At 35.0% G+C, this 18,158-nt stretch overlaps 1 protein-coding gene across 1 annotated transcript in view; it reads left to right on the plus strand.

The window, feature by feature from the left end:
- Window positions 1-18,158, plus strand: part of TOP2B (DNA topoisomerase II beta) — a 64,539-nt gene that overhangs the window by 34,837 nt on the left and 11,544 nt on the right. Inside the window, exons 10-23 of the mRNA XM_083825365.1 lie at window positions 33-170; window positions 1,352-1,490; window positions 4,078-4,235; window positions 5,004-5,129; window positions 6,053-6,163; window positions 6,250-6,355; window positions 6,563-6,672; window positions 9,764-9,856; window positions 9,954-10,068; window positions 12,036-12,157; window positions 13,010-13,158; window positions 14,313-14,544; window positions 16,046-16,180; window positions 16,657-16,857. Of these exons, the coding sequence (XP_083681491.1) occupies window positions 33-170; window positions 1,352-1,490; window positions 4,078-4,235; window positions 5,004-5,129; window positions 6,053-6,163; window positions 6,250-6,355; window positions 6,563-6,672; window positions 9,764-9,856; window positions 9,954-10,068; window positions 12,036-12,157; window positions 13,010-13,158; window positions 14,313-14,544; window positions 16,046-16,180; window positions 16,657-16,857 (1,935 nt within the window). The remainder of the gene's footprint in view (window positions 1-32; window positions 171-1,351; window positions 1,491-4,077; window positions 4,236-5,003; window positions 5,130-6,052; window positions 6,164-6,249; window positions 6,356-6,562; window positions 6,673-9,763; window positions 9,857-9,953; window positions 10,069-12,035; window positions 12,158-13,009; window positions 13,159-14,312; window positions 14,545-16,045; window positions 16,181-16,656; window positions 16,858-18,158) is intronic.

Genomic DNA, 18,158 nt, shown 5'->3' on the forward strand with positions numbered 1-18,158 from the left:
GTTAAGTAAATTGCTTTCTTTGTTTTCAACAGGTGAAGAATCATATATGGGTTTTTGTTAACTGCTTGATCGAAAACCCATCTTTTGATTCCCAGACAAAGGAAAACATGACATTGCAGCCTAAAAGTTTTGGGTCCAAGTGCCAGCTATCTGAGAAATTTTTTAAAGCAGTAAGTAAAGCTTATTTCTTGTTTTTAGTGAAGCAGAAATTGACAGACTGGATTATGTATATGCATGTTAGGTAGCTGAAGATTAATTGGTGCATTATGGTACCCTAGTGATAATAGCATACTATGAAAATGAGATGGAGGAACTTTTGTTAATTCTCTGGCCTTAATAGTGGAGGCAATGACTGTATTTTGTTTGTTGCCCCAGATTTAGAAGTGAGTTTCGTTTTTTGCAGATTCTGGCATTTATTTTAGTAAAATGAATTTGACTGTAGTAGTAAGGAGAATGGTGTTATTGCTAGTACTCTTGGCATCAAAACTTAACTCCTTGTATTGTATTTTATTCCTTTAGTTTTGTGTTACTAATGGCATTCTTACAGGCCTTACAGGAAAAATAACAATCTCATATTTATTCTTCAGAATTTGTTATATACATTGTATTTCTATCAATGTGTTTGGTTTACAGTATTTCTGGTTTCCTGGAATTTTGAACGTTGATCTTCAGACATGTTAAATGTGCAGCAGAATATCTAATTGATGAGTGCTGTATTGCAAAGGATAATGAAAAGCCAAAGTTTGCATTGTTTTGCTCCACTTTTGTTTGTTTGTTTGTTGTTTTGTTGTTGTTTTGTTTTTTAATGTGAATTCAAACCTAAAGCAGATTTTGCTTAGAAGATATGCTATATGCTATCTTCGCTGCAGATGTATTTCTTGAAATGTACTAGTTTCTCAAGTGGTTGTGATAATAGTTGATACATAGAGCCTTATTTTTGAATGCTTTTGGGTCTTTCAATTATTTTCAGAATTTCCAAAGAAACCTTAGATGTCCATATTATATCCTATAAGGTTAATTTTGCTGCCAAAGTCCAGGAAGCAGGAGCTTAGTACCTAAAATGTCTCAGCACATCAACCACACAACATAATACATCCTCATATTAAATCTTGGTCCATGTATTCTCTTTCCTTACCACCAGTTATACAAGGTAGACAAAAGAATCTGTGGGAGTGTTGTACTTCAGTTTTGTGTGCATGATGTGCTACACAGGTATGTGTTAATTCTTTGGCCTTTTACAGGTTGCATTTTTTTTTAAATGTAAAGGATCAGTAGCTTAAAATTGAGAGATAAGAATCTGCCATGTGGAGTTTTATTTTTCTCATCCACACTTCTGATCTGTTGCTTACAGGCCTCTAACTGTGGTATCATAGAAAGTATTTTGAATTGGGTCAAATTTAAGGCACAGACTCAGCTGAACAAAAAATGTTCATCGGTGAAACACAGTAAAATCAAGGGCATCCCAAAACTGGATGATGCTAACGATGCTGGTAAGAGCACTTACTTTTAATATCTTTAATTTTTCACAGATATTTTCACAGAGATCATCACTCTAAACCTGATTTCTAATTCTTATGTTTATTTTTAAATGAAAACCCATATAGCTTTATAAACAAATTTTCTAAACTTCCTAGTGCTAGAATTAAAGCATGATGTTGAGTTTGATATTATGAATACCATCCTCTCTAGGCTGGAGAATTAAGATAGCTGGACAAAAGCAGCAGCCTAGTTCCATAATGAAAGAGCATGCATTTTCTAATTGCAGTTTCCTGCTAAGTAGTGCTACCAGTATTCTGTTCAAAAGGTGGTGGAGACCTGAGGGAATGATTCAAGTGACTTTGTTTCCGTGAGACTTTAAATGGCCTTTGGTTCCTGTCTGGGTATTTTGGGCAAACTGGCAATCTCTGCTGGCTTGATTCATGGCATAGATAGGAATTAAGATCAGCTGGCAATCTTTGTGCCAATAGCAAATGTCATTGAATTATTTGAGGGGCACATGTGACCAAAGAACTTGAAATGTCATTAGTTTCAACATGTTGATATTAGTTGATTTTTATACACCCTTGCCCTAATGAAAGATACAGAAATTGCAACAAAATCTTTTAATTGAGTAATAACATGTAAGACTGCTAAAGACTGTTTATCTTCTCTTGCCTTAAAAATGGTATAGTTATAGGTGAAGGAATTTGAAGGAAAAAATGCTTCCTTTTTACTTGATTGCAGGAAAAGGTTAACATTTTGTTTTGTTGGCATTTAGTATCGTTTGCTTACTAGACTTACAGAAACATGCATCTGTCAAAGGAATACAAATTTCATAACCAAAACTGTTATTAAGAGGACACATAATTAACCCTTTTGAGGCAAAATATGACATCTGAAGAACTGGATAACTGATGAAATACTGAAAGAAAACTCAAAAACAAACAAAAAACACCCCAGAACTTGGATAGCTGTTACTCAGATGTTCCTCTACTGCCTAAATGTTCTTACATGAGGAGCAGAAACTATTTAACTCCCAGGAAGGCTTACCCAGGTATTAGTTTACCGAAGATCTGTGGATCTGGATACATAATAGATATCTCACATGCAAGGCATTTCACATTCAGGTGTGGACACACAGGAAGGCAAGAGACATTCAGTTGGTAAACAAGGTGTGTTGTATTCACACTCAGCCTGACTTTCTGAAGTGCTGTATATACCGGCAGAAATGTTTTAGGTTGAAGGATTATAAGTGATATATTTAGTAAAAAGTTCTTCAGTCTTTTCTTTTTTAGACTGAAGGTACCATAGGGGTCACCTGTTTGCTCTTGAAAATCCATAGGAAGTTTTTGTTATTGTGCAAAAGAACTAAGCTAATACGATAATAACCTCAATAAAAAGCTGCTTTCTTTGAGAGAGGAAAGGCAGGGGATGGTACAGAGAACTGACTCCTTCAGTTTTGCTGAGAATGTGCTGGTTGTTCTGCCCTTGAGAACTTGTCTTAATGAATTTTAATTGGTGACTCCACCTGACTGAAAGCTTGAAGTTTCTCCTGAATTCTGTTATTTTTTAGAGCTGTGTCCAGAAAAATACCAAATAGGCACATCGTGCTTCCATGAAATTAATCACTAATGATCACATAATTCCAGAAGATGGTGCACATGGGTGACGTTCAGATTTGGTTTCTGCAGTTCATTTGGGAAAAAAGGCTCATATATATTCTAAAACAACACACTTATTTTTCTTGGTATTTGGATTGCACCTTCCTGATAGTACTGTAGCTATACCTTTTGACAGGGTGAAATACCTGTGTGATTTAGATTCAGTTAAGCCATATGTCTGACTTAGTTGACCAAAGATGCTGAATGTAAGTTCTGTGTAATAGGAAGAGGCAAATTGTTTTCTACATACCAGGTAGAGGCAAATCAAAGTACCTATTTTAAATGTCATTATCTTCAAAACTTTGTTATTAACAATAGATAAAAGCCAACCAGCTTGAAAGTCTTTGCAGTCTTTCCTGCCATTTGGCACTGATAAGATAGCAAAAGTGCTTAACGAGCATTTGCACCCTTTGGAGAGAGTGGGTTCCCTTTTTGAAAGTGCTTATCAATTAAAATATCTATTCAACTATTCCAGTTGCGGTAAACAGAATATACAGGTCATACCAGTTTTGAGCACACTCATATAACTCAGATATGCATGATGTGTGTGCCTAAGTAATTTCCAGATAGCCTGTGAAATGGTAAAAGTGCAGAAGCAATTTGTTTTGGGGTGTTTTTTTTGTTGCTGTGGTTTTTTTTGTGTGTGTATGTGCAGATTTGTCGGTACCACTACCTAAGACATGCCACTGCATTCCATTTTGTTCTTTGCCACATAGTGATCTGTCGCGTGTTGCTGAGGGCAAGGATACTCCTTCCTGTTGTGTAGTTCAGTAGTATGGAGGATCATCCCTAAAAGTAGAAATTCAGCCTATTCAAATTATCTGACAGAGTTTAGGAAGAGCATTCATGACTGATTCTATCGTATTCCTATTGTTTGAGTTGAAAAGCTAAGCTTTCTGTTTTTTTTGCCTTGCTTCTACTTCTTCCTGAACTACAGGCGGCAAACATTCCTTGGACTGCACGCTAATCTTAACAGAAGGAGACTCCGCCAAATCTTTAGCTGTCTCTGGCTTAGGTGTTATTGGTCGAGACAGATACGGAGTATTCCCACTCAGGGGCAAAATTCTTAATGTTCGAGAAGCTTCTCATAAACAGGTAAGTAGTCTTCTCAATTCCTTTTAGCCAACAGATAGATGTCTCCTCCTTATTTTTGATTTCTAGGGGTATATCACAGTATTTTCATTTATATTTTTTCATGAAAATCAAGTGGCTAGGGTTTCATAAAGGACCAGCTACTTTAAAGCCCGTAGTAAAATCCTAAGCTAGAATATTGAGTGAAGTACTGAGATGATAAATATATATTTTTTTTCACAAATGCAAGAAGATTCTTCTATGACTTATACCAACACTTCACATGAACACTTTAAAAATTAAAATTTTATATTCTCTCAATTATGTAATTTCATTGACTCCCAACACGAAGCAGTATCACTGTTACTCATTGCATTACTTCTGTTGCCCTCCATACTTTGTCTTTAGTAAAAGTATTGCAGTAAGAGTACTGCAATAGGAGTATCACAGTGTTGCAGATGCCTGTAGAAATGATGGAAAGAGAAGGCAGCTTTGTGAGATGACTTTTAGTTATATCGTCCTATGACCTTTAGTTATATCCTTTAGCTATCTTTCATCCTTCTCTGGAGTGCTGTGGCTGTGGAGGAGCAGTGATATAGTCTTGAGGACTTACATGTACAGAAGAAATTTTTGCAGGTGTGAGGGCTACAGGGGGCTTAGGGATGAGGAGGTTGTAAAGTTGAGGTAGGGATGCATTGAAAAAGTAGCTATAAACCCCACCTAAAAAAAAGATTGGGATATTTCTGAATTGCAGTGTTTTATACTAACTGCTTATATAACTTTTTAATACAGATCATGGAAAATGCAGAAATCAACAACATCATCAAAATAGTTGGACTACAATACAAGAAAAGCTATGAAGATCCAGAATCTCTAAAAAGTTTGAGATATGGAAAAATTATGATCATGACAGATCAGGTTAGTCTGAAATTCACAAGTTTTAGTATATACACGGCTTCTTAAAATGTGTTTTGCTGCAATCTTACAGTAGATTACATTTTTGTGCATTATAACCTGCCTCTATGTTATGGTAACATAGATGTATTCAGAGGGAATCCCTAATGTGTGAGATTTCTTTATGGGAATAATTTGTCTATACGTTATTTCGGTTACTCCAAATGAACAACAGAACTTTGCTGCACTGTAACAGAGAAGCCAAAGTAATAATAAAAATATGTATAAACAAGAATGTTTTGATTGCTCAAAAATTTGTTGAAAGTAAGTACAGAACTGAACAGTAGATGAGGTAGTGATGCTAGTCTGGCAGAAACTAGAATGAAGGCAATTATTTCTGTGTATTCTCATGAAGTGTGTGTTTATTCTGATTTGTAGAAGGCTAAGTGGCCTATGCTTTAGATAATTGTGAGGGTTTGTTTGTTTGTTTCTCCTGGAAAGGTCAAACTATCAAGCATTTTAGCACCGATGAGTACCAATGGGCCAGGTTTGGCTTTCTTCCACAGAGATTCAGCTCCACGTTGTCTGGGAGAGCTGCCCATCTCTCAGATAAAATATGCCATAGGCAAATAAACCTGTGACCTGCACCTGTGCACGTGGTTTGGAAGAGCTCATTGTTAGCTCTGGGATAGGGCTGTTCACAAATGGCTATTTGACACCCAGGTTCAGTTCAGAATCCAAATTAAACCTAACTGTTCTCTTTTATGTTTTCTGTCAACAAACATGTTTTTAATATATCCAGGCCAGTGCATTCTGTTTATCCTTGCAACTAGACTTTTTCACACATTGCCACTCTCGTTTTGGTGTTGGGATGGGGGTGGGTTTTTTGGTGTCTTAGCGTGATCTGACATTTTACGAGATTGCCTCATGTTCATGTTCTGATTTAGGATCAGGATGGATCTCACATAAAAGGCTTGTTGATCAATTTTATTCATCACAATTGGCCATCACTGTTGAAACATGGTTTTCTGGAGGAGTTCATCACTCCCATTGTAAAGGTATGGGTTCTGTTAATGCAATTTTATTTATTATTTACAGTACAACAGAAAAGTTAATTATTTTTGTTTTTTGTTTTGTTTTAAAGGCAAGCAAAAATAAGCAAGAACTTTCATTCTATAGTATTCCAGAATTTGATGAGTGGAAGAAACATATGGAAAATCATAAAGCATGGAAGATAAAGTACTACAAAGGTTTGTTTAAAACAAATAAGTTAACCTCGTGGATCTAAAAATAAATAATAAATGGATGTTACAAAATTTTATTTATAGCTGATTTCATGATACTATCTTCTGCAATAATTTTATTTAAGGGGTAAAACGTTAAAACTTATATACAAGGGGTAAGATGTTAAAACTTAAATTCCAAATATGGAGTAACTGTTTTGTTTTGTTATACAGGTTTGGGTACCAGCACTGCTAAAGAAGCAAAAGAATATTTTGCTGACATGGAAAGACATCGGATCTTATTTCGATATGCTGGTCCTGAAGATGATGCTGCCATTACACTGGTAAGAACTTATAAAAGGGTTTCTCTATGATACTTTTTAGTTTCTGTTGTTCACTGAACATGAGGAAGTCCTAGCAGGTGAGGTTCTTTTTGGCATGACTGAATAAAAAAGTACTTTGGGGAGAGAAAAAAGCTTTTGAAAAATGTTTCAAATTTTGGAGTAAGAGCCTTATCTGTGCTACAAAATTAATTCTACGTTCTGCTTAGTAGCTCTGATCAATTTTGTGTGGTGTAGATATCAAGGAACACTACATTCAAAGTTGCTTTTAAAGACAGAACACACAAAAGAGTATTCTGAGTAAGGCAATAGAGCTCAAATCGATGGTGTTTTGCACCTACTCAGGGACCTGATTTTTGTTTATGAGCAAATTACATCAGATAATAATAATTTATTCTTTGAAGATATGTCAGTGTGGCATGTGTGTATTCAGATATGTCCTGCACATTTGAATTTGAAATCTTGTAGGTAGTTGTGTTCAGGTGTTTTGAACAGACAGACGCAGTCAGTACACCAGGAAATTATTTGTGTTTCACAGAGAACTTGAGGAAGGAGAAAGAATGGAGTGTCTAGAATGAACTGTTTTCTCAAGATGTGTTTCACCTTCTATATACGTTAATTTACTATTTCAGTTTTAGGTGTTACTAGAGAGAAAAAGGGGTAGGAGAGAAAAATAAAAATGGGAAGATGCACATATTCAGAAATGAGCTCTCTCCTTACAGTTATATAATAACTTTTTCCTTATACCGTGGATCCAGTAAAATGATGTGTTTTTACTAACATAAAAGGCTAGTAAGCAGTATGTACCTGTTCTCTTGAAGGAAAAAAACCACACGATATGTCAGAAGTTATTTGTACTTCTCATTTTACTTCTGCCCAAGATGCACTGAAACATAATCCATGCATGTGGTTCCCCATCCAAGAAAAGTGTGTTCATCTAGATAGTAAAGGAGTCTGTACGTTTGCATATCCATTAAGAGAGAAGAAACCCTGAACAACCTGGTCAAAAATGTGTTCTATTTCTGCAAATACACCACAATTATTGTTCAAGGAGAATTTGTAAGTTCTCTTAAGAGTTCCAGACAAAAGGTCTTTCGGTTCAAGGGAAGGTAGAAGAGTTCAGTTGCAATTACAGCCAAGCAGATTGATGTCACTGTTGATGTCAAGCTTAGCCCTAAAGGCAGATTCTGCTCCTACTAAGAATTCTTTTTATTGCCTTTCTTTTTATGCTCTGTGATCATTCTTCACTGACTGCCTCATCAGTACCATTACCAAGTACTTAGACGCTGTTGTGGAGGATCTAGTCTTCTGCTTTCTATTTTGTTGTTCATACCCTTCACCGTGTCTTCAGTCGGTTTTTCAGAGCCTACATATAACTGTACAAGATATTCTAGGGCTGTGTAAAGTTGGCCCGTTAATAGTGAATGGTTTACATACAGGATGTATTTATTTAAATGATGTCTAAGGCCATATTACCTGTTAAGGCTGATACTTGATACTCACTATTGTCTAAAATTATATCCTGTCAGTTATGGATGAAATTAGTCATTTGTTACACAAGGAAGCTGTTAACAGAAGTTCCACCTGTATTCCCATCCACATCTTCTCTGCTGACAGTTGTAATTCCAGCCTCAAGGTCACCGCTGGGCATAGTGGGTCAAAGATTGTAGGGCCTACCAGGTCTCAAGATAGCTCTAATCAAGAAAAACAACAATTATTTCACACAGTAAATTCTTCAGTATTATGAAGAACTTTTTGCTACGAAGTCTAGCAGTCTTAGAATAGCAGTTCTAAGTGAAGAAAGGAAAGGAAACAAAAAACATTCTATTTGAACATAAATATTCAAGAATAATTTTTATTGAAACTTTTTATTCTAATTTTTATGTTGATCCAGCTCTTGTTCATTTGTCACTGCAGTCGTCTAGGAAAAGTATAAATACGTGGAAAATAATTAGAATAAGACTGTAAGAATTAAGCCGTAAGAAGAGCCTAATCTTAAGCCTACAGAGGTCTGACATTGTAAATTGTTGAGCTTTATTGACAAAGGTAGTCAATCTGATGCTAAACAGGGTGATATCACTTAGTCCCCTTCTCAGTAAGTTAAAATTAGGTTTTATTATTTAATGTGAAATATCATGATCTGTAAGGAAATGAAGCTATTAATTGAGATCTGGAGTGCTCCAGTAAGAGTCCTTTAAAAAAGACAGAGATGACTGTTCTCTTATGCAGAAGAGTAGTTGAAATCAGAACATGATGGAGTCTCTGTATTTTACACTGTAATAAAAAAGGTAGTAGCTCAACAACTCACTGTATTTTCCCAAATTAGTTGAAATTTTGCTTAAGCCACATTTTTTATGCATTCTACTGTTATTTCTTCTGGAGAAGAAACTCAACTGGAGGGAAACTCTGTTTCAGTAACAGGACAGACAGAACATTCCTGTGTCATTTTGTAGTGATAAGTTGTTGCTTTAAAGTGACGTCTTGTATTCATAAAGACTAAGGCCCTCAGTCAGCTGGCCTAAATTCTCGTCTAGTCTTTTCATAAAATGTCAGTTTTTTCAGGCTGTCAATTTTCTTTGAGGACCAGAGCCAGTCACTCAGGAATAGCTATAAATTATTGACGTGTGGTTGATAGAGCAAACAGGGCATGGAGAGGACAAGAGGAGTGGAGTATATTTTATAATACCTTTGGTTAATTTTCTTGATGACAAATTAAATGATGAACCCAACCTTAGAATTATTTATGGAAAGATCACAACAGCTTTAAACAAAGGACAACTCTGCTGTGAAGAGAGGAATAAGAATTATAACATTTTTCTAACTGCATACAGATTTCAGGAAGTAATATAAATTTAAATGATGATCAGTGAGACAGATGTCAGTTAGAAAAACCCTCTGCAACAATGTCCAATAGGCCATGAACCAGTACTGCTGCTTAAACATAAGCATTAATTACATGGTTTATTTTGTCCAAATAAATATTATTGAATACTTAATCAGATAGTGCAGTACATATCAAATTGTGAATAAAGTCACATATATATTTACACAAACATGTATATGCTGTTACTGTAGTGAGCCTGATTTTTTTCAGGCCTTCAGTAAAAAGAAGATTGATGACCGAAAAGAATGGTTAACAAACTTCATGGAGGACAGGCGGCAGCGTCGGCTACATGGTCTTCCTGAGGTGAGTCCTAAATAATGGTAATAAATGTGGTGGATGAGATTTAAACATACTGTAGTTTTTGTATTAAATGAATAATGTATGTGGGGTTTTTTTTCAGCAATTTTTATATGGTACAGCAACAAAACATTTGACTTACAATGACTTCATTAACAAGGAGTTGATCCTTTTCTCCAATTCAGACAATGAGAGATCTATTCCTTCCCTTGTTGATGGTAAGCTGATAATTCATTATGATTCGTTGGAACATTCATTTTTATTGTTTTTTAAACCTGTGATTTATTTTGGAAGTCAGTGTATTCAGATAGGGAATAGAAGACTTCTATATTATTGTTTAGCATTCATATGCTAAGAAGTGCAATGTTTCTTCTGTGTGGAAGCTTAAGCTGATGCTTTGCAGCCTTTTAGCTTAACCAGACCTCTTCCCTGGGACTGTACAAGTGCTTTGCTTCTAGTTAAACAGTCAGAGTAAACAAGTCTTTTAAGTGCTTATAATAATTGCAATTCAAGTTGGCAGCTGAGCGTAGATGGTGAGTTTTCTTCCTTCAGTTGTATACCAGAAGCATTGTTTTAGTGGTTAATGACCCTTCCTGTAATTTTGCTAGGGTTCTGTCAGTCAGATTTGCCAACTCTCCCCTTGCAATAGCATGAGCATGAAAAGAAGCAGCTCACTACACACTATGTGCTTCATTTGTAAAGCTGTCTCCAGACATCATGAACAGAAATTTCTGCCTATGTTGTAAATATACATATACTTACTAAGACATGAAAAAATGTTCTTGAGGTTTTGTAAGCAAACAAAAAAAAACCTTTCTCCCCAGTTTCCAATACACTTTTTATAGCAGAGGTGGTCAGCCTTCTTGACACTACAGACCCACACCAAAATATTCATGCAGCAAGTTTGTACAGAAATGTAAGAACATGAGAAAGGAACCTTTATATGTATAATATAAATAATATTTATGTATAATATAAATAATATACTATACTGCAAAACCACATAAATAACATGTATACATAATGTAATATAAACTGTGTGTTTATATATATCTATATATCTACATTACACATTATTATGTATATAATTGCCACGAGTCACTGTCGGCGTTAGCTGTAATTCTCCTTACTGCTTGTGGGTCTGTGAACTGCTCAGAAGGTAGTACCTGAGCAGTGGTTTCTGTTCTTCAGTATCATAGGTGATATATAACAAGCTAGTCTGTTGACAAAAAATCTCAAAAAATATGAAGAGGAAGAACGCTTTGACCATCTCTTCAGTTTTCAGTTACAACTTTCTTATTTCTTGGTGATTCTCCTGTGTAAAGGAAATTCTCTAGGTCTGTTCCTCTAAATAGATCTTTGCTATGAAAACACGATGCAGGCCCATTATAAAGAAAATTGAATTTTATGTATTTAAATGAAATGGAGATTGGAGTCAAGTCTTTTTATCAATTTTTGCTCTTATGTTTGACCCGGGTTAGTAATGGTAATGTGTAGCAATACCGTAGTATAGCTCAGTAGTGTGAGTTAAAACACTGAATAGATCAATAAGCATATTTTAGTTAGCAGTTCTAGATAATATGCAGAAAAATGATGCAATCGCTTCCACAAAGATGTTGTAGTTAAAGTATACTCTAAGTGTACCTAAACAGTAAAAGTAAATCAGAAGATCAAAGAGTCTGGCCTCTTTCTTAAAACTTAAAAAGATCTAAAAGGGAGATAGATAACATATCTTTCTGTTGAATTTTAATGAGTATTTGAGAACTTAACAGAAGTTAAATTTCGGAGTGCTTTAAAATATGTGCAAGCTACAATTACAGTTGTCACTGTTGTATTTGTGTTGATTCTAAGGAAAAATATGTTCTAAGGAAAGAAACAACTCTTGATTTGCAGATGTATATTTAGGATATTCATTAGAACAATATTGTATGCTGCACAGTAATGACTGGCTAAAAGGGTTGAGTTTCCACTTTTCTGGTAACTTTTTCAGTTTTGTTAGATAATCATTTATTTTAAAAGAACTGAGATATTCATTTGTTATTTTGTTAGTGTTACAGTATGTATTTATTTCCATTTAAAGTTTAAGCTTCTTTCAAGAAATTAGAAATGAGAATAAGACAAAAAAATTATTTCTTAAAAACCTGTGCTTGTGTATGTGTTGAAAATGGGATATTATTCTTAATAGGTTTAAAACCAGGGCAGCGCAAAGTGTTGTTCACTTGCTTTAAGAGAAATGATAAACGTGAAGTAAAGGTTGCTCAGCTGGCTGGTTCTGTTGCCGAAATGTCAGCTTATCACCATGGGGAGGTGAGTATGAAGAATAGAAAAGTTGTGAGAATTTAGAACCTATGTAAAATACTATGGAAATGTTTATTGTATTAAAATTGGAAACCTTTGGAGTGAATCTACAAATCATACATTTACTTTTAAAGAATTTGAACTTAATTAGTATTTAAGTTATTTGAACTTAATCAGTGTTTAGCTTAATAAGACAACATGTTTCCATTCTTTCCAAGTCTTTGTGCACAGTGGTATCCCTAGTAGTTTGTGGATTGTGGAGAAATGGTAGATAACTAATTACATGGTACACTTCTTCCAGATTCTCAATTACAGAAACTGTGTACTAGGGCAATTTTTTGTCTTGAACAAGAAATAGTCTTTTAAGGTAAGAAGAAGAGATACTGTTCTTCAAAAACCTGATGCAGTGTTGGAACAAAGATTATTCTATCTCCTTTTTTGTTATGTTTATCTGGAGTATTAGCAAGAGCTGCAAAATTAATTCTCTCTCTTTATCCCTTCCTCTTTCCCTTTAAAATTAATGAGTAGTAGTTTGTGCAGGAGAAGGTAAGTGCAATCACTTTGTGCTGTTTTCATTTCTTCAGAGAAGTTCTTTAGAGACAATGGAGAAACTTACGGGGTTTTCATAAGGATGGAATTTAAGGGCAGGGAGACAACGTGGCTGTAAAAGAGAAAGCACTATGTTTTGCCAGTAGCTCCTGTAAGAGGTTTGCTATGTTGCTTTTGTAGGGAGACTACTTTTTTGAAATTGAAGTCAGGTTAGTCACACAGTTCCTGGGCATTTAAAATATATCTTACTAGTTGATTAGGAAAGAGTTTATTTCTCACATTTATTACTATGAATATGTATTTTCTTTGCAGCAAGCTTTAATGATGACTATTGTCAACTTGGCTCAGAACTTTGTTGGAAGTAACAATGTTAATCTTCTACAACCTATTGGTCAGTTTGGTACTAGGCTTCATGGTGGAAAGGATGCTGCCAGCCCTCGTTATATTTTCACCATGTTAAGGTAAATACAAATGTACAGCTAAACACATACTTCTGAAAAGCCTTGTTATCAAACTAATTCTTTCACAACATTGCAGAGGGTTTTTTTGTGTGAGAGAAATGGGGGAGGATTGGAGTATTTTGATGGATGTATGTGCTCGAATTCTGCCTTACATCTGTGTTTTTGCACCTAGTTTGTTCTGCATAGATTTTTTATGCATTAGAGTTCTGTGGGAATTGTAGCTTTTAAGGAATTAAACTTTGAATTGTAAGTAGGGAGACTGAAAATGTAGATCACTTAGATCAATTGCCAATCTTAAATTGTGACTTGTCATAGAAGCACCTTTCAGTTTCTCTGTTCAATATGAAATCTGCTATGTTTTGCAAAGGAAAATGTATTGCCACCTGGTGATGAGTCCTTCAACTCAACATTTTTTTGCAAGTTGAGAATGATTGTTTTCCTTTCTGATGAGTGTCTTCATAACAAGCTACATTACACATACATAGTTAATAATGAAGACCTTATTTAAGTGCTGATTTTTCATAGCCTTGAAATTATAATACCTTGAAATTCAATTTAACATGCAGAGTGTGAGAATCTCCTGATAATGGTAAGCTTTATACAGAAGTATCGGGATTTATTCCCCTTTTCATATATGTTCTTTGTGTAGCAGCCTAGTTTTATACATTCTTCTTTTCACATGAGGTGCTGGAAATTGTGTTCACCCAGGACAATTTCCTACATGAGCAGAAGGAGTCACCACCATAGTTTTTGTTTTTTTTTTTCAGAAACTCCTGGGCAATGAACTTTTGCAAATACTTGCATACTGTGTTGCTTTATTATTGGGTGGGTGACCTACTGTCACATTGAACTGTGTGAATTCTGAATACTTCAAAGAATGGTATTTCTGTTGATATTAAATGTTATCAATTATTAGTATATTGTGTACATGTATTACTGGAAAGGAAGCTAGTATCTGTTATTAGTACACTATTCCATTGAGAAGAACTTTTTTTCCCTCGGGAGGTATGTACGTTGTATTTTCAGCTTCAGAAAGGCAAAGAGAAAAGAAGACATACAAATAAATTATATCTGGACCCCCTGACTGTTAAAGCATTATGCACTTTACTTACAGGACTCCAGTTAAACAGTTTTCTTCTTTTCCTTTTTTAAAGCCCTTTAGCCAGGCTGCTTTTTCCATCAGTGGATGACAACTTGCTTAAATTCCTCTATGATGACAACCAGCGCGTAGAGCCTGAATGGTACATTCCCATCATTCCTATGGTTTTGGTAAATGGAGCTGAAGGAATTGGTACCGGATGGGCTTGCAAACTTCCAAACTATGATACCAGAGAGATTGTAAACAATGTCAGACGAATGCTGGATGGCTTAGATCCCCACCCTATGGTAAAAATAGTAGTATATACTAGTATTTTATATGCTTGCTAAACAAACCTGATTTTATACTTAGAAAATGTGTTCATATCACTCTGTAAATGATTGGAATATCTGGCTTGGATTGTCCCAGTAATTTTGAGTAGGAGCTTTACTTGACTGTTGGGATGTGGCTGGGGAAGTTCACCTTGAAGCAAAAAAAGTGCGATTTGTTTTTTTCAAATTATTTTGGAGGGCTTTTTCTGTGGTCTGTTGACTGCAAGACTTCGAAGTTTCAAGTCTTACATGTAGTTATGCTGCATGGGAGTAGAGTAAAAAATTGTGCCACTCTTTCCTTTCTGAGGTACAACTACTATCTTTAGCCAAATGTCACATTTCCTCTGTCTTGTGCTTGAATTGTACTTCTACATATTTGTAAGCATAGGAGAAGATATTGTTACTGTTCCAAGAAAATCAGCAGTAGCTTCTGCTCCTTTAGTTAAAACTTTACAAGAAGTTCTTGGAGGTGGTGTATACTTGAAAAAATCTTTGGACAGTAAGAATACTTGTGTGAACCCAGAATCTCTGTAATCAACAGCTGAAATACAAGCTATTTAACCTTTACTTTACAACTACTGGATATTGGTACTTTGTGTTTAATAAGTCATAGAAGCAGAAACATCTCTACTTAGATCACAGTTCATTGCCTCTGAGCAAGTGTCAATTTTCATGACATAGTGAATTTCCTTTTGCAAATTCTTAGGAACAATAATTCGATTTTTTTAAATTAATGCGATCCATTGCCCTTCCTTTAGGACTCCTAGGCCTTCTGTGTAGTCTCACAGTCAATTGAAGCTTCACTGTGGTTGAAAGAGGCAGTTCTGCCTCCATCTAGCTCCTTTCTGTATGCTGGTATGTGTTTGTAGCTGCATGGTAAGCTGGATAAGGGAATCAATTCAGTTAAAAAAAAAAATCCCCACCCTGTTAGTTAATTTTTAAACTGGATGGGTTCCACTATCTTTGCCAAACAGCACATGAATGAGAAAATGGCTAGGGGAGGTAACACCACTTCTCCACTTCTTTCAGTGCTGATGTAAAGCTATTGTGAGACTTGGGTGTTAATCTGAATTCTGTCATGCCTTAGCTGCACTTGCAGTTTCCTGTAAAAATGAAACAAACAACAACAAAACTACAAAAACAATAAAACCAAAAATTAAAAAAGAAAAAAAAATCAAGCAACAAGAAAAGCCACCTTACTGGATTCAGCTGCATCTTCTTAACTGTGTATCTACTCTATAGACTATAAGATACTTGTTTCTGTCACTTGCATGTGTATATTCTGTTTTTTTTTCCATAATATTTTTGCTATGACTTAAGATTTTCACAGGCATGAGAGGCTGGTTGAAGGATTAGTGCAATATAAAGCGATAGCTGTATGGTGTATGGGAAATAAATGTTTTTTCAACATCTTCTTGTAAGATTTCTTACCATTCCACTGTTTCTTGTTTGTTTGTTTGTTTGTTTGCAATTTCAGCTCCCAAACTACAAAAACTTCAAAGGAACCATTCAGGAACTTGGTCAAAACCAGTATGTAGTCAGTGGTGAAATATTTGTGGTAGACAGGAACACAGTAGAAATTACAGAGCTTCCTGTAAGAACATGGACCCAGGTTAGTAGCAGTGAAATATACTTACATAAAAAACCAAAACCAACAAAAAGCTTTGTGTTAAATTATGTAATCCTACATAGAAGACTTTTTTCTATCACTTCTGATCATTATACATACATGGAAGGAAACATAGTTTCATTCTTTTCTGTGCCTTTGTGGAAGATGTTTTTTTTTACTTGTGCCTTCTACTGTCCATACTACAGCAATATCTGCTTCTCCTGCTGAGTTAATATATTAATATTAATATATTAATATATGTTTCTCTTTTGAGTAGACTTTCCTGTCCTTCTTGGATGCCTCTTAGGTTTTTTGCTAGTTCTAGCCTTCATTTCGCAGATTATACTGCTTCTGTAAATTATCACTGGTATCAGATGTGATACACACAGAGTTGAAATCTTAGGTTGATTGTTAGGTTGGTTTAAGGAATTATGAATTTTAAGAACTGTTTCAGTTTTTGGCTTTTTTTTTTTAAATAGGTGTACAAAGAACAAGTTCTAGAACCCATGTTGAACGGAACTGAAAAAACTCCAGCATTAATTTCTGACTATAAGGAATACCACACTGACACAACTGTGAAATTTGTTGTAAAGATGACAGAAGAAAAACTTGCACAGGCAGAGGCTGCTGGATTGCACAAAGTTTTTAAGCTTCAAACAAGTCTTACTTGTAATTCTATGGTAACTTTTTTATGTTTAGCTATCAGAATCCTTACAGTTGCTTGTAAACTCAAATGTTTTTTGTAGTGGTTTTGGCACTAGATCAATTCTGTGCATGACTGAGCAAATCTCTCTTCATATTTTGCTGCTGCCAAGAAATAATTGTCAACTGTTTGAATTCATTCTTCCTGAAGATAATGCAAGTCTAGCTTTTTTGGTCACATTGAGCCATGCCATTTGAATTTTGAAACTTCACTGGAACTGTCTGGGTATTGAACAGTACCATGTATATGAAATTATTTAAACAGTAGAAAAATTTATTATTGATGACAAATATTAATTCAATATGGATCAACAATCCCAATTTAGTCCTAATGGATCTTTCAAACCAAATTATACAGTCTCTGGGTAGTTAGTTTCCTATAACTGAAAACTTCCCATGCAGCTCACCCAAAATGATTAATGTAAAGTTAATCATTCAAATAACTTTTCTGTATTATAATTAGATTTGAGTTTTAAACTTGAGACAAGTTCCATTTTCAAAATTGCATTTTATGCAGGATCTGTAATAGGATACCTGATGTTTCCACCAACATAACTCCCAGTTTAGGTTGTAAGGTATAGAAAGTGCTATCCTTCAGCTGCTGAGGACATAATGGTAATATATGTTACTTTTTACTGATTCATTCTGTTTGTAGCAAGATGGGAGTAGGAATGTGAGTAAACTTACATGTGTATTTATTACAAGAGAGGGGCTTGAATTGTAATACAATTTCTGTCTGAATATTCCTAAACAATCTGTGTTTACAGACTGGAAAAAACAGAATTCTAGTCTTTGTATGGCAGGTACTACTTTCAAACATTATCACAAGCAAAACTACCAGTACTGTTGTTATCATTATTGTATAAATCAAAAGCTATGTGAAAATAGGTTTAAATTTGATTAAAAACCATGTGACTGGGAGATGATAAAGGCCTTGCTCAAAGAATTTTATAGATTATTTTAGAAAAGCGAATATGCCAAATAAAAGTGATAGTACTTCTCACAGTTTTGAACAACCATATGAACTACTGTAAAAATCTGTCTTCAAATTAATGTTTTAGCAGATTACAACAACTTTTGCACCTCAATCCTTCATTCTCTGCTTTCTCTGTTTGTGTAGGAATTCATCTATCCTAGTGTAAGCGTCTTAAAAAGTTAGATGCATATGTGAGCTAGTTCATTATTCATCCAATTCCCAAATAGATGCTTTAGACAGATGAATTGCTCTCTAGAGAGGCTTATTTCTTTCAGCTGACTATAGAGGGCGCCTAGGGTGACT

Source organism: Anser anser (genome assembly GCF_964211835.1).
Source record: "Anser anser genome assembly, chromosome: 2".
NCBI classification, from domain to species: domain Eukaryota; kingdom Metazoa; phylum Chordata; class Aves; order Anseriformes; family Anatidae; genus Anser; species Anser anser.